The sequence below is a fragment of the Lithobates pipiens genome, unplaced genomic scaffold, assembly GCF_037356315.1.
Source record: "Lithobates pipiens isolate NorthernLeopardFrog02 unplaced genomic scaffold, aLitPip1_a1.2 Scaffold_19, whole genome shotgun sequence".
NCBI lineage: Eukaryota > Metazoa > Chordata > Amphibia > Anura > Ranidae > Lithobates > Lithobates pipiens.
This window is the reverse complement of record NW_027507764.1, coordinates 41,977,371-41,993,725: the sequence shown is the minus strand read 5'-3', so window position 1 is coordinate 41,993,725 and position 16,355 is coordinate 41,977,371. Positions and strand designations below refer to the sequence as shown.

The 16,355-nt window shown below is 44.0% G+C and overlaps 1 protein-coding gene across 2 annotated transcripts in view; it reads left to right on the top strand.

Moving 5' to 3' along the window:
- The window catches only part of GARS1 (glycyl-tRNA synthetase 1), a gene marked incomplete at its 3' end in the record, with an annotated part of 69,732 nt that extends 53,909 nt beyond the window's left edge, over positions 1 to 15,823 (top strand). The window contains 4 exon segments of one of the 2 annotated variants that reach the window (XM_077490675.1): positions 662 to 826; positions 1,986 to 2,094; positions 11,140 to 11,284; positions 15,738 to 15,823. In XM_077490675.1, the coding sequence (XP_077346801.1) occupies positions 662 to 826; positions 1,986 to 2,094; positions 11,140 to 11,284; positions 15,738 to 15,823 (505 nt within the window). 2 annotated transcript variants of the gene reach the window in all.
- Between the last annotated feature and the right edge of the window lie 532 nt (positions 15,824 to 16,355).

The following is a 16,355-nucleotide window of genomic DNA, read 5'->3' as shown; positions in this document are numbered from 1 at the left end:
CAAGGTAAGTGTTTAGGAATGGTACCTTAAATGAATTGTACCTTAAAGGTTACATACAGGCAAAGCTTGTTTGGCTGTACTACTCCTGAGGATCACAGGAGTGCAGTTCGTTTTGCACTCCTGTGACCTGTTTTCAGTAGAGAGCAGGCTGAAGTCCGCTCTCTACTGACATCAGAGTTAGTCCAGGCTCAGCATCATCACGTCAGTGGGAGTCGGTCCTAGACCCCTGGACTGACACCTGGCTCAGCCTCTCAGCGAGTCACTGAGAGGTTGAGCCGGCCGCTCATGCCCCCTCCACCGCCCAGGGCTCCAGTGAGCAAGGAGAGGGCAGGGCAAAGATCTGTGACTGACAGTCAGCAGCTCTCTGCTTGAGGAGCTGTGAGAACCGAATAATTGGCGTTGTTCAATCGCTCGGTTCTCAGTGTAGAGGCGCTGGGGGACAGATGCAGCATCCACCTAGGTAAATATGAATAAAAAAAAACCTGCTTCTCTTTTAATGCAGAAAATGCGCTAAGATAAAGAAAAACTTTAAGACTTTAAAACCAAATAAAGACCTAAACAAATCTGCCATTGTACACTGTAGCGAAATGTCTGTGACTTGTTAAGAAGACTTCCTGTAAGTAAAGATCTGACCTTTTTTTTCATCTTCCTTTTTCTCCAGGGTGTGATCAATAACTCAGTCCTGGGATACTTTATAGGAAGAATCTACTTATACCTCATTAAAGTCGGCGTGTCAGCGGAGAAGCTGCGGTTCCGGCAGCACATGGAAAATGAAATGGCACATTATGCCTGTGACTGCTGGGATGCCGAGACCAAAACCTCTTATGTAAGTATTAGGTAGTATGTACACTGCAGCTCTTACCAGGCTGTAACCTTCTGTCTTGTCTAATATCCAAATACCAACAACAATCCATTACAGCCCACTGCAATTTATTTGGGGTATTTGACTATTTTTTTTTTTTTTTTTTTCCTCTCATGGGGAAATGGAGACATCTACTGGTTTTCAGACCAAAGTGCAGTTGCTTTGGCACCTTTCAATAAGGTAGTGATGTGATACTTGGCTTACGAACAAATTTGCCCTGATTATTTTTGAGGTTCAGCTTTGACACTGAAGAGCCAGTAAATCTATTTTTTAATATCAAAAGCCATCTACGTTATGGAGCGTTCTGAAAGCTATGTGGCAGCTTTCACATACATGCAGTATACATAACCCACATAGATAAATGAAATAAAAAAAATGTGTAGCGCTACTGAAATTAAGTGCAGCATAAAGCAAAACAAATGTGCAAACATTCATCAACAATTAAAGCAAGACAAATGTGTTACTAAAAGGCCAAAGTCCAGAAAAAAGGTCTGTCTGTGCAAAATTCTTGAAGAGATCTGATACCTTCACATGTATAAATTCTTACCAAAACGTGTTCAGAGGTCAGTCACCACCTCCCTGTGGAGTCAACACTCACCAGAACAGATGGCTGCCATTACAACAGCAATATGTGCCTGTGACTTGAAAGCTGAGCTCCACCCAAAAGTGGAACTTCCGCGTTAAGCACTCCTCACCCCCTTACATGCCACATTTGACATGTAATCTTTTTATTTTTTGTGGTGGGGGAGTGGGTACCTGGTTTTGACAGGTACTTTGTGTCCCACTTCCTGTTTCGGACATCTCGCCGCCTAGGCTCTCCCCCCCCCCCCCCCGGGTGGCCACTCCCTCTCTGCAAACTTCTGGAACATGTTACAGGTTCAGTGGGAGAGCTGTAGTAACATGTTACATAAGATGGACTTATCCTTAAGTGACAACTTGTAGAAAGAGTACTGCAGTGGACAGATCCGTATTAATGAGTATTGCACCTAAAGCTTCTTTTTTTTTCTTTTTTTGTTATTTTACCTTTTACTAGATTAGTAACTTGTATTATTTTTGACGGGAGTTCTGTTTTTACCATATTCTCAGATGTATTTAATTCTTTGTTGCTTACCTTTTCTTTCAGGGCTGGATAGAGATTGTCGGCTGTGCGGACCGCTCATGTTTCGATCTTACCTGCCATGCCAGAGCTACAAAGGTGGTGCTTGCTGCCGAAAAGCCTCTTAAAGAACCCATATCCTTTTTCAACTTCCGATTTATATATTTGTCTGTTTTTTGTGTTTCGATATTAAGTTGTCTTGTCAATATTCCTATCGCTTACGTTCCTGGAAAAAAGTATAGCTCCAAAAATGGTGGGTATTGCAGCAAATACCAATTGAGTCCTGGAAACGTCAAGCAAGTGTATATATTCGCCAGCTCACAATGGATCAACAACCTCTGTCCAAAGGTTTCGGAGCCGTGCAGGGCCCCTTCTCCTGGCATGTGGGTTACATGCCTGACGAAGGGGCCTTGTGTGGCTCCAAAGCGTTGCACTTATCTCTGCAATGTGAACTCTCTCAATAAAAGAAACATTTGGACGGAAGTTGCTGATCCATTGTGTGCTGGCAAATATGTACACTTGCTCGGTATTAAGTTGGTCCCACTATGACCTGACAGTGTAACACATACCCTAATCTACGGTCTTGCAGTCTTCTTTCCCTTCTTTTGATGGAAAACGCACCAGTCCTGAGGAGCTGTGTTAAGTGTTATCACTGCCCAGAGTTGGTAATTTTATTTTAGGAAGGAGAGCATTTATTTAAATCTTCTTCTTTTTTTTTTTTTTTTTTTTTCATGCACTAAATATCAATTGATTCCAGTGCAGTCCCTACACACATGCATTTTATGTAGTTGCTGGTGCTCAAAGATAAACTGCCTCCTCTTTTCAGTCCCCTTTTACCTCTTAAACTAGGTTATCTTAAAAAATCTATATACTCGTGCGCTCTGCGAATCCAATGTTGGTCTGCTGGGACCCGCAGTGCCATCTCTGCTTCTGAAGTCATCGGTAGCCAGGTTTCTCTTCCAGGTTCAGGCAGCGAAACCTGGGGATCGGTTCTGGTTCCTGATGACACGTCTCAAATTCTATCCTTCTACTCTGTATTGAAGATGATGCTTTCCGCTGTACCTGAAGCTGGCAATCTCCCGCACTGACACATCATAAAGGTATGGCTAGGAGGCATTCTGATTGGTCGTACTGACCAATTAGAACCCACGTAGGCTGTCCTGTCAGCACTGGTGAAGAGAGAAATCTGTGGGGATTTCAGATCCCTGGATCGGTAAAGTGGCTATACGATGTGTCAGTGTGGGAGTTCACCAGCTTCAGGTACAGCGGGACTGGGTGCGTTTGGGAAGGGGGATCCAGTGTAAGTTCACCTTACACTTTAAAGTGAATTGGCCATTGGTACCATGCCAAAATACAGTTGCAAGTAGAATGTCACCCAAACACCATTGTAGCAAAACTGGAATCCAACATTTACTCGCTATCACATGTGCAGCATCTCGGGGCCACTGAAGACCCCTTCCTCACAGCAGTAGTCACTGCTGGAAGGGGGTCCTCTGTGACCCCGAAACATCACACAATGTGGGGGAGAATAGATGTTTTTATACCTGTTTTGCTTCAATGGTGTTTACTCTACCTGGTGGCCCCCGAAATGTCACACAATGTGGCAGCTAAATAATCCAATCTATGTCCAAGTCTCTAGATTTTACTTGCTAAACGTATCCGTATTCCTGTATAACACCTGTAGATGGCAGTGTAACACTAGGATTCGAGGGGCAGCAGCCACAGAATGGCAGAACAAAATCTGCTTTGCTTAGAGGGTATGTCATCCTGTCACCAGGGGCTAAGCAGCCCAGCTGGTCGAAAGCTTCCGTCTGACAGCCTTGCCTGGCATAGAAGAACAAGGTTTTGCCTGTAAGGCTTCTTTGAAGGCTGGACCCTAGGAACCAGGACTCTTTTTGGTCTTGCTGCATTACCTAAACTTGTCCTGAGGGGTGCTATACAGGTCCAAAGGAGTGGAACCCCTATTAAAAGGGACCCGGTCTTTGAAGGTTTAACTACGCTGCCCTCCGTGATGGGTGAAGTTTGCATCTGTCTGTTTTCAGCAGTATCCTGCAGCGAGTAAAAGGTGAGAGAAAAGCATAGGAACTGCAAAGTCCATCTATGACTTTTCTTTCAATGTGTAATATTGTAATACCTTAAAACTCCTCTAGAGGGAGTAAGAATGTATATACCCTGTTAATCTGTGCTAAACTTACAGCGTGTGTCCTAGCAGCTGGAGGGCTTCTCCTCTTCCCCCCTTATAAAAGTGTGACAAACACTAAAGGCTGACAAACTGCTGCGTACTCCCTGCCCATGCCCCCCTCCAAGGGGTGCGTGGTGGCTTCTTAGCTAATAAAGCATTTACTTGCCATACGAGGGGTGTAAAGCATCCTTGGAAAGCACACGACGCACAGACAATCAGGTTTACACCTAAGGGGCTTAAAAGCTGATACTCTGAGAACAAAGTGTCTACCAGAGCAGCTGAAACAAAGCTGACACAGGACACAGGAGCGCTGGAGCACGCGAGGGGTTTACACAGGCATTTTCCAAGGTTACTACTAAGGCACCAAAGGTTCCACCACCAGGTGCTGGGAACTCCAGCCATGCCTCCACACTGTCGTCCTTTCCGGAGATACCAGATATGGCAAGCCAGGGTGAGTCTTTGGAACCGATTGGTGCAACTGCTTCTCATACTTCAGTCCTTGTATACATGATTGAAGATGCATTTTCCTCAGCTAAGCAGGGCTTAGAAGGAACATTAGCGACTTTAATCGCATCCTCCATCCAAGGGGAGGGCATGCTAGATCCCTCTCTCCCACTCCAAACCCTTTACCAAGGGAACAGTGCGGACAAGCTGAGGTGTTAGCCTCAGACGACCAAGAGGAAAAGCAAGCTGATTATTCTTCTCCGGAGGAAACAGCTGATGAATCGACTTCACAATCTAAAGTACAAATCCATATGGAAATGGTTCGTTCCACTTTCATTCTACCCCTAACAGAGTTAGCTGAAAGTCCAGTTTCCTCTTTGGGTTCTTTGAAACCTTTTACAACCTATGCATGTGTTTCCGGTCCATGCGTTACTAGAAAAGCTTATTTATGCTCAATGATATCATCTGGATAAGCATTTTCTCCCTCCAAAGTGATTCTCAGTTTCTATCCCATGGAGAAAAATGCACCAAAAAGTGGAAGGTTCCTGCAGTTGACGCTGCGATTTCCAGTGTGAATAAAAGTCTAACTTGTCCAGTAGACGATGCACAAATGCTTAAGGATCCAACAGATAAGTTGGAATCCTGTTAAAATCCTCTTTTTCCTTAGCAGGAACCGTTACTCAGCCTGCAGTCGCAGCAATAGGCATCTGTCAGTCCTTAAAAGACCGGTTCACAGAGGCCCTTAATGAACTCCCTGCACAAAAGGCCAGTGAGTTTGGCCGAGCTACCAAAAGCATTATGTTTTGCCATAGATGCTATGAATGATTCTATTCACCAGGTGTTCCGCCTTGCGCTTGTGCTAGTACACATGCGTAGGACCCTTTGGTTAAAAGATTGGTCTGCCGAAGCACCTTGCAAGAAGCTTCTGACTAGTTTCTCTTTTCAAGGGGACTGACTATTTGCAGATGATTTGGATAAATACATCCAGACGATTTCTAGTGGAAAGAGTACTCTTTTTTTATTTTTTTTTCCCAGTCAAAAGTAAGGTATAAACGTCCTTAATTTAAACTTTTTTCTTCTGCGCCAGGGGCATCCGTCTCTAGAGGAAAACCTCAGGGTCAGACCCAGGCAAAAAAAGTCCTGGGGCCGAAAATCTGCAAAGAATACTAAAGCCTCATTGTTAAGAGGCGTCCCTCCCTCACCAGAGTAGGGGGAAGACTTCTGAAATACTCAGTCTGGCAAAGGGAAATTCAGGACAGATGGGTCATTTCCATGGTGTCTCTAGGATACAAACTATAATTTCGGGAGTTTCCACCGTCTCGTTTCCTGAGATCAAACGTTCCCAAAGACCCAGGGGAAAAAGCAATCCCATTTTCAAGCTTTAGACCGATTATTGGCTCAGGGGGTGATCATACAAATCCCCACAGAAGAGCGAGGTTTGGGATTTTATGCAAACCTGTTTACGGTACCAAAACCAAATGGGCATGTCAGACCAATTCTAGATCTAAGGAATCTAAATCCATTCCTGAAGATCCACTCCTTTTTCATGGAGTCAATCAAGTCAGTAGTTGCCTACAAGGAAGAGAACATATGGCATCCATCGACATCAGAGATGCATATCTGCATGTCCCTATAGTTCCTGCTCACCAGAGATTTCTGCAGTTCGCAGTAGAACAATAATTTCCGTTTGTATCCTTGTCCTTTGGGAGGAAAATGTAAGGCTCTTGGGTGCGCCCTATAGTGCGGAAAATCCGTTTTTTCTGGTTACTGTATCCTCAGCAAGGAGGGTTTCGGAATTGGCTGCTCTTTCTTGTAAAGAGCCATATTTGATTATTCATGAGAACAGAGTGGTGTTAAGCCCTCGTCCGTGGCTTTTTGTCAAAAGTAGTTTCAGGTTTTCACCTGAACCAAGATATTGTCCTGCCATCGTTTTTCAAAAACCATGTTCCAGGGAAGAGAAGTCACTACATTGTCTTGATGTGGTGAGGGCAGTGAAAATCTATTTAACCACTTCAGCTCCGGACCAATAAACACCTTAAGGACCAGAGGTCTTTTTGCAATTTCGCACTGCGCTGCTTTAACTGGTAATTGCGCGGTCATGCAATATTGCACCCAAACGAAATTTGCGTCCTTTTCTTCCCACAAATAGAGCTTTCTTTTGATGGTATTTGATTGCCTCTGCGATTTTTTTTTTTTGCGATATAAATGAAAAAAGAGCGAAAATTTTGAAAAAAAAAGATATTTTCTTCTTTTTGTTATAAGAAAAATCGAATAAACTAAATTTTAGTCATACATTGAGGGCAAAATTTATTCAGCCACATGTCTTTAGTAAAAAAAATGTCAATAAGCGTATATTTTTTGGTTTGCGCAAAAGTTATAGCGTCTACAAACTAGAGTACATTTTCTGGAATTTACACAGCTTTTAATTTATGACTGCCGATCTCATTTCTTGAGGTGCTAAAATGGCAGGGCAGTACAAATCCCCCCCAAATGACCCCATTTTGGAAAGTAGACACCCCAAGGAAATTGCTGATGGGTATGTTAAGCCCATTGAATATTTATTTTTTTTGTCCTAAGGGATTGAATAATGACAAAAAAAAAAAAAAAAATTTTTTTTTACAAAAAGTTGTCACTAAATGATATATTGCTCACACATGCCATGGTTATATGTGAAATGACACCCCAAAATACATTCTGCTGCTTCTCCCGAGTACGGGGATACCACATGTGTGGGACTTTTTGGGAGTCTAGTCGCGCACGGCACCCCGAAAACCAATCACCACCTTCAGGATTTCTAAGGGTGCAAATTTTTGATTTAACTCCTCACTACCTATCACAGTTTCGAAGGCCATAAAATGCCAAAATAGCACAAAACCCCCCCAAATGACCCCATTTTGGAAAGTAGACACCCCAAGCTATTTACTGAGAGGCATGTTGAGTCCATGGAATATTTTATATTTTGCCAAAAGTTGCGGGAATATTACAAACTTTTTTTTTTTTGCACAAAGTTGTCACTAAATGATATATTGCTCACACATGCTATGGGCAGAAGTCAAATTACACCCCAAAATAAATTCTGCTGCTTCTCCCGAGTACGGGGATACCACATGTGGGGGACTTTTTGGGAGCCTAGTTAACTAGCTACCTAGCGACACTAGCGACTCTGATGCAGCGTTCAGAAAAATTATCGCTTAGTGACACTGGCAAAAGGGGGTGAAAGGGTTAACTAGCGGAAATCAGGGGGTTAAAACCATTATTGGGTAGTATATCGGGGTACCTAGCGCTATAAAAACCTGGCGGTGAACCTAAAAAAATAACTAGCTACCTAGCGACTGTAGCGACACTAATGCAGCGATCAGAAAAACGATCGCTTAGTGACACTGGCAAAAGGGGGTGAAAGGGTTAACTAGCGGCAATCAGGGGGTTAAAAACATTATTGGGTAGTATATCGGGGTACCTAGCGATATAAAAACCTGGCGGTGAACCTAAAAAAATAACTAGCTACCTAGCGACACATGCAGCGATCAGAAAAATGATCGCTTAGTGACACTGGCAAAAGGGGGTGAAAGGGTTAACTAGCGGCAATCAGGGGGTTAAAAACATTATTGGGTAGTATATCGGGGTACCTAGCGCTATAAAAACCTGGCGGTGAACCTAAAAAAATAACTAGCTACCTAGCGACTGTAGCGACACTAATGCAGCGATCAGAAAAACGATCGCTTAGTGACACTGGCAAAAGGGGGTGAAAGGGTTAACTAGCGGCAATCAGGGGGTTAAAAACATTATTGGGTAGTATATCGGGGTACCTAGCGATATAAAAACCTGGCGGTGAACCTAAAAAAATAACTAGCTACCTAGCGACACTAGCGACACATGCAGCGATCAGAAAAATGATCGCTTAGTGACACTGGCAAAAGGGGGTGAAAGGGTTAACTCTAGGGGCAATCAGGGGGTTAAATCTTTATTGGGGGGTGATAGGGGGCTACCCTGGACCTAACACTAACTGTCCTGACAGTTTTTACTGTCACAACTGACACTGAATGCATTGATCAGTAAAGAAATGATCAATGCAATCAGTGACACTGTGACTGGGGGGGGAGGGGGGGGCGGGGGGGGGATCGGGGGGGGATCGGGGGGGGTTTGTGTGCCTGTGTGTACCTACATGTCAGTGTAGTGTTCGTGCAGACTTACTTTTACTCTTCTCCTCGTAGTCCGGTCAAAAAGACCGCCCCGAGGAGAATGACATCACTTCCTCCTTCCTGTGTAAACAATACACAGGGGAGGAAGCTTCTCATTGGCCAGGAGCGATCCAGAGGGGGTGGCCGAAAACGAACGGCCATCCCCTCATCACGGATCGCTGCTGGACCGAATCGGACCGCCGTATCCAGCGGGAGGGGGTCCGATGGGACCCCCCACCCGCTGGAAGGCAATCACGTAGATGTACGTGATTCTGCCTGCCTGTGCCATTGTGCTGACGTACAATGGCAATACGGCGGTCCTGAAGTGGTTAAAGGCAACTGCTCAGATTCGTAAGACTGATGTCTTCTTTCTTCTGCCAGAGGGTCCTAAGAAAGGACAGGCTTCGTTGAAATCCACTGTTCAAGTTAAGGCGCACTCTACCAGAGCGGTTAGTGCTTCTTGGGCAGTGCGACACCAGGCCTCTATGGCTCAGATCTGCAAGGCCGCAACTTGGTCTTCAGTGCATACATTTACAACATTTTATCAAGTGGATGTAAGGAGGAATGAGGATTTCGGCTTCGGGCGCAGTGGGTTCCCATACGGGTTGTCTCTCCCTCCCCTCCTATTCATTCCTCAAGTAGCATTGCTATGGGACGTCCCATTAAAGAGGAGGGCCAGCTTTAAAAAAAAATTTTTTTAAAGTCAGCAGCTGCAAACACTGTAGCTTCGGAATTTTAATAAGCAGACTTACCTGTCCAGGGCGCCCGCGATGTCGGCCGCCCGAGGCTGACCCGGCTCTCGGGTCCCAGCGCCACCATTTTAACTAAGGGACCTTGCGGCTTCACTGCACGTTTCCTACTGCACATGCGCGAGTCACGCAGCGCTTTGTGAATGGGGCGCGCTGTGTTCTGGGACGCACAGTTCCCAGAACACACACCGCCCCATTACCCAGAAGACACCACACGGAGGAGAGAAGACTGAAGATCACTGCGGAGGAGGAAGAGGCAGATTAGGACAATATGCCTAGCAACAGGCATTTCTGGTAAGTTTAAAAAAAAAAATAATAATTTTCATTTTTTTTTCTGATTTTTTGCAAAATTTTAATGTATTTTTGTTTTTCAGGGTGGCCCTCCACTTTAAGATAGATACTTAAGGCTCTGTGTCCCATTATGTACGATAAAGAAAATAGGCTTACCTGTAAAATCCTTTTCTTGGAGTACATCGTGGGACACAGAGGTACCGTCCCTCTTTTTTTTTATGGGGTTTAAGTATACAGTTTATGGCTACAAAAACTGAGGTACTCCTGGGAGGAGGGGATTATATAAGGGAGTCAACTTCCTGTATTGGGTATATCAGTGTATACCTGAATGTGGCCCATAACCCATTATGTAATTAAGGTTCTGTGTCCCATGATGTACTCCAAGAAAAGGATTTTGCAGGTAAGCTGTTATAAAAAATCCTATTATTGAAATTATAACAAAATTGATTTAAAACATATCGGAGTACATATTACATTATATAATTTTTTTCCCCTCCAATTATACTTCACTGGTATCGCCAATAACCCTCAAACTGTATGTAGGGAGCCCCCAATAATCAATGTGTTTGAAAAAGAATAAAAGTAATCCATGCTGGTGAGATCAGGGCTCTGTGGGGATAAAACCATCACTTCCAGGACTCCTTGTTCTTTATACTGCAGATAGTGCTTAAAGTGCAGTTCCACCCAAAAATGGAACTTCCACTTTAAGTGCAAGTGACCCCCTGACATGCCACGTTTGGCATGTAATTTTTTTGTTGCGGGGGGTGGGGGGGTGCACGGATACCCTCCTTTTTTTATTTATTTTTTATTTTTATAAGAGGGATCCAGCTCCCACTTCCCCCCGGGGACCCGTGGTGCCGGAAGGAAGATCACTTTTCCCCCCCTCCATCTCGGCAATCATCTGGAACATGTCACAGGTCCTAGATGATTGCCCGGCCAGTTAGTGTGCAGTACGTGGCCGGCTATAAAGACACAACTGGGCACCTCCAGTGACCATGCCGCAGAGAGGAGGGGCAGAGGAGCGGGGCTTCGTTCACCCACATCGCTGGACAGCGGAACAGGTGAGTGTCCGATTTTAATAAAAGTCAACAGCTACACTTTTTGTAGCTGCTGACTTTTATATGGGTGGAACTCCGCTTTAATGACATTGGCTGTATGTTTTGGGTGGTTGCCCTGCTGCAGAATAAGTTGGTGGCTAATCGCACACGATGGTATGGCATGATGGCTAAGCATCTGCCTGTTTTTGTCAGAATTGAGGACACCATTGATTAGACTGCACATTTTAGTTTATTATTATTTATTTTTTTTAAACCAAAATTCCTTAACCCCAGTGCACAAAACCGTTAATGTTGTCCAGTTTGATGCCAATAAGGGAGCTATCGGCAAAGCTTACAAGAAGGATGCCAAGCTGGTGATGGAGTATCTTGCGATTTGTGACGAATGCTTCATCACAGAGAAGGAGAAGCTGCTACAGGAAAAAGGGTGAGTGCATTCTTTATTTCGAGGAAATGCATAGTGGTTTTGTATGCGTTTTTTTTTTTGGGTCATGTAAGCTCACCGGGATGGGATTATTAACCAGTTCTGGTCCTGGCAAATCTGGACATTCCTCTCCTACATGCAGTAACTAGCATTTTCTTTTTTTTTTTTTTTTGGGCTAGAAAACTATTTGGAACACCCAAACATTATATATACAGTGTCTCACAAAAGTGAGTACACCCCTCACATTTTTGTAAATATTTTATTCTATCTTTTCATGTGACAACACTGAAGAAATGACACTTTGCTACAATGTAAAGTAGTGAGTGTACAGCTTGTATAAGGCTCGGTTCACACAGGGGGGCGACTCGACGCGGCACGACTTGCCGCGCCGCGACCTGACAAGTCGCCCCCGTTCTGTACTACGGAACCGTTATAAGAGGAGCGACTCGAGTCGCTCCGACTTAGAAAAAAGGTTCCTGTACTACTTTTGGGCGACCTCGGGCGACTTGCATTGACTTCTATACAGAAGTCATTTACAAGTCGCCGCTGAGGTCGCGGCAGGTCGCGGTGCGGCAAGTCGTGTCGCCCCCTGTGTGAACCGAGCCTTACAGTGTACATTTCCTGTCCCCTCAAAATTACTCAACACACAGCCATTAATGTCTAAAACGCTGGCAACAAAAGTGACTACACCCTTAAGTGAAAATGTCCAAATTGGGCCCAATTAGCTATTTTCCTTCCCCGGTGTTGTGTTATACTCGTTAGTGTTACAAGGTCTCAGGTGTGAATGGGGAGCAGGTGTGTTAAATTTGGTGTTATCGCTCTCACTCTCATACTGGTCACTGGAAGTTCAACATGGCACCTCATGGCAAAGAACTCTCTGAGGATCTGGAAAAAAGAATTGTTGCTCTACATAAAGATGGCCTAGGTTATAAGAAGATTGCCAAGACCCTGAAACTGGGCTGCAGCAAGGTGGCCAAGACTATACAGCAGTTTGTCAGGACAGGTTCCACTCAGAACAGGCCTCACCATGTTCGACCAAAGAAGTTGAGGTCACGTGCTCAGCGTAATATCCAGAGGTTGTCTTTGGGAAATAGACATATGAGTACTGCCAGTATTGCTGCAGAGGTTGAAGGGGTGGGGGGTCAGCCTGTCAGTGCTCAGACCATACGCCGCACACTGCATCAAATTGGTCTGCATAGCTGTCGTCTCAGAAGGAAGCCTCTTCTGAAGATGATGCACAAGAAAGTCCGCAACACAGTTTGCTGCAGACTAAGGACATGGATTACTGGAACCATGTCCTGTGGTCTGATGAGTCCAAGATAAACGTATTTGGTTCAGATGGTGATGAGCGTGTGTGGTGGCAACCAGATGAGGAGGACAAATACAAGTGTGTCTTGTCTACAGTCAAGCATGGTGGTGGCAGTGTCATGGTCTGGGGTTGCATGAGTGCTGCCGGCACTGGGGAGTTAGTTCATTGAGGGAACCATGAATGCCAACATGTACTGTAATATACTGAACCAGAGCATGATCTCCTCCCGGGCCACAGGGCAGTATTCCAACATAACCACCCCAAACACAACTCCAAGATGACCACTGCCTTGATAAAGAAGCGGAGGGTAAAGGTGATGGACTGGCCAAGCATGTCTCCAGACCCAAACCCTATTGATCATCTGTGGGACATCCTCAAACAGAAGGTGGAGGAGCACAAGGTCTCCAACATCCACCAGCTCTGTGATGTCATCATGGAGGAGTGGAAGAGGACTCCAGTGGCAACCTGTGAAGCTCTGGTGACCTCCATGCCCAAGAGGGTTAAGGTAGTGCTGGAAAAAAATGGCGGCCACACAAAATATTAACACTTTGGGCCCAATTTGGCCATTTTCACTTAGGGGTGTACTGACTTTTGTTACCAGCGGTTTAGACATGAATGGCTGTGTGTTGAGTTATTTTGAGGGGACGGCAAATGTACACTGTATACAAGCTGTACACTCACTACTTTACATTGTAGACAAAGTGTCATTTCTTCAGTGTTGTCACATGAAAAGATGGAAGAAAATATTTACAAAAAGTTTGGGTGCACCACTAGTAATTCCCAACAAAATTGCGTTTGAAAAACCTGCCGAGCAGCTATCTAAAAAAATTTATATATATATATATATAATGTGTGTGTGTGTGTGTGTGTGTGTGTATATGCGTACATGGACAAGCTCCACCTTATCTTAAGGAACTTCTTAGATTGCAAAATCTACCGCGTTCCCTTCGCTCAACTAATTTGAATTGTTTAGAGGTTCCAAAAACTAGGTTGAAAACCATGGGAGATAGGGCTTTTTGTGCTGCTGCCCCACGTCTGTGGAATGCTTTGCCTGATAGTCTGAGGGTTTCTCAGTCTACTGAAAATTTTAAAAAGGGGTTGAAGACTTTTCTTTTTAGCAAATGTTTTGTAAATTAAGCGGTTTGTTTGTTTTTATTGTAATTATGTAGCACTTTGAGGTCTTTTGATGGAAAGTGCATTATAAATAAAATTTATTATTATTATTATTATATATATATATATATATATATATATATATATATATATATATATATATATATATATATATATATATATATAATTTTTTTTATATTCCACTTTTTCTTTAATTTCATGAATTTCACATGAATTTGTCGCCCAATATCGGCACCTTTTTGAAAACCGTGTTAAAAATCCTGCTTGCTGCATGTTTAATGCCTATTTAGCAAACTGCACCAAAAATGAATGCAATGTGTTGCATTTTTTTATGCTTTTTTTTTGTCACATGACCTATGAAAAATGCATCATAAGCATGGCGATATCGCTGGCGTTTTTGGCAGCCATTCTCTGCATTTTTTTTCTTTCAGTACAACGCTGTGAACCCTATTTTCAGCTGCTGAAATATCGGTGCATTGATGGAAAATACATTTTAATTTCAGCGTGCAAAAACGCAATATATTATGCCGATTTAAATACGTAGCAAACATGTCCCGATTTAAGACTGCGTGATCAACTGTGGAACAGCACCAAGCTACAGTAACTAAAAATCTGCATAGGCAGCACTTTAAAAACTTTCACAGATTACTAGTTTGGAGTTACAGGGGGAGGTCTAGTGCTAGAATTATTGCTGTTGCTCTGACGTTCGTGACGATACACATGTAGTGCGATGGCTGTTTACATGTGTGTGGAACCGACACACCTATTTACCTTTGTGCATGAGCATGGAGTCGCTTTATTCATGTTTTTTTTTTTTATTATTTTTTTTTTTTGATTAGCTTTATTGCTATCACAAGGGAAGAACAATATCCCTTGTTATAGCATGGGCCATGACAGGTCCTCTTTGTGAAGAGATCTGGGGGGGGGGTCTCTGAGCTCCAAAGCAACAGAGCAAACCCCAATTGGTTTGATCTGATGCTTTCACAAACCAGTAATGACTTGTTTACATCAGAAAGAAACCGGAAGTGATAAAAATCCTTGTCTCTTCCAGTTTCTGGTGTCTCAATAGTCAGAGCAACCTCAGGTCCTCTCACTGTGTCCCAGGAACCGGATGCCACCGGTTGCATCGTTTCCGGGCTCCTGCCACCTGTAAAAAGTAATCCAGTGGCTTTATAGCCGCTCGGATTACTTTTACTAGAAAGTGAGTCATCGGCTGAAAAAAAGACATGCCATTGTGACAGGGATGGGGAATCTGAAGGGGCTTAGCTGACTCTGTAGCAGACATTGTGGCCCTGTAGGCGGATGAGGTTTCTGGAGGGGAACTATGGGCAACTGTGCCACAGGGGAGTTAGAAGGTATCTCCGTTGGGCTGTGCACTTTCCAGGGGCACTCTGGATGACTAGGCTGACCCACAGGGACTGTGGGACTCTGTTGGAGGCTAGGGGTACTGCATTAAACTGTGGGGCATTCTGGGGACTGAGGGAGGCATTGTGAGAGGATGAAGGGTGCTACGAGCCACTGTGATGATAGGGCAGTGATGGCGAACCTTGGCACCCCAGATGTTTTGGAACTACATTTCCCATGATGCTCAACCACTCTGCAGTGTAGTTGAGCATCATGAGAAATGTAATTCCGAAACATCTGGGGTGCGCCATCACTGTGTTTAGGGGATCAGCCGGCTCGATGTGGGGCCGGGCACAACTCGGTGGCACAGAACCACTGCTCTAGACTAGAAAAGTGACTGCAAATATGAAATGCTAATATTATGCAGTTCATAATCCCACCTGCAGATGTCACTCCAGTCTGCTTTTCAGATCATTAAAATGCTTTCTTAACACCAGCACTGAAAGGAACTATTGAAAACCTGAACTCCGGCCTTCCTTTCAGTCTTGCACGATTGTACCGACTCCTCTCCTGGACTGAAATTGTTTACCATACACTGCCATGCTTTGACTGTATCTGACAATTCGTTGCTTAAATTACATTTTAACCACTTCTTCTCTTTCCTTGCAGGGAATTCACTATAGAGACAGAAGGGAAGACTTTTGTGCTGACAAAGGATATGGTCAGTGTGAAGAGGTTTCAGAAAACGATACATGGTAAGTATTTGCATCTTTAATGCACAATATTGCTTTTTTATATGCTTTTGATATTAGGAGGGGCTTCGCTTTTTGTTTGTTGTTGCCTAGTCAGGTTCTTCTAACCACTTCAGCTCCGGAAGGTTTTATCCTCTGACCAGGCCATTTTTTGCGATACAGTACTGCTTTATTTTAACCGACAACTACGCAGTCGTGCAACTCTGTACTCAAATAAAACAAATGCCCCCCCCATAGAGCTTTCTTTTGGTGTTATTTGATCACCTCTGCGATTTTTATTTTCTGCTATAAAACGCATAGAATAACAAAGTGTAAAAAATGTATTCTCCATCAATTTAGGCCAGGGTCACCCAACCTTTTGAAGAGCGAGGGCCACTTGAGCGACTTGGTAAGTGGTCGCGGGCCACAATGAGCAGAGCAGGCGGATGACGGGTCCGTGCAGCGTGGACACAGCCCACTCTGCTCTATGGTCCTCCGATCTGCCCTGTTGTTTTTTTTTTTTTTTTTTTTTATTCATTTTTTATTTTTTAGCAAA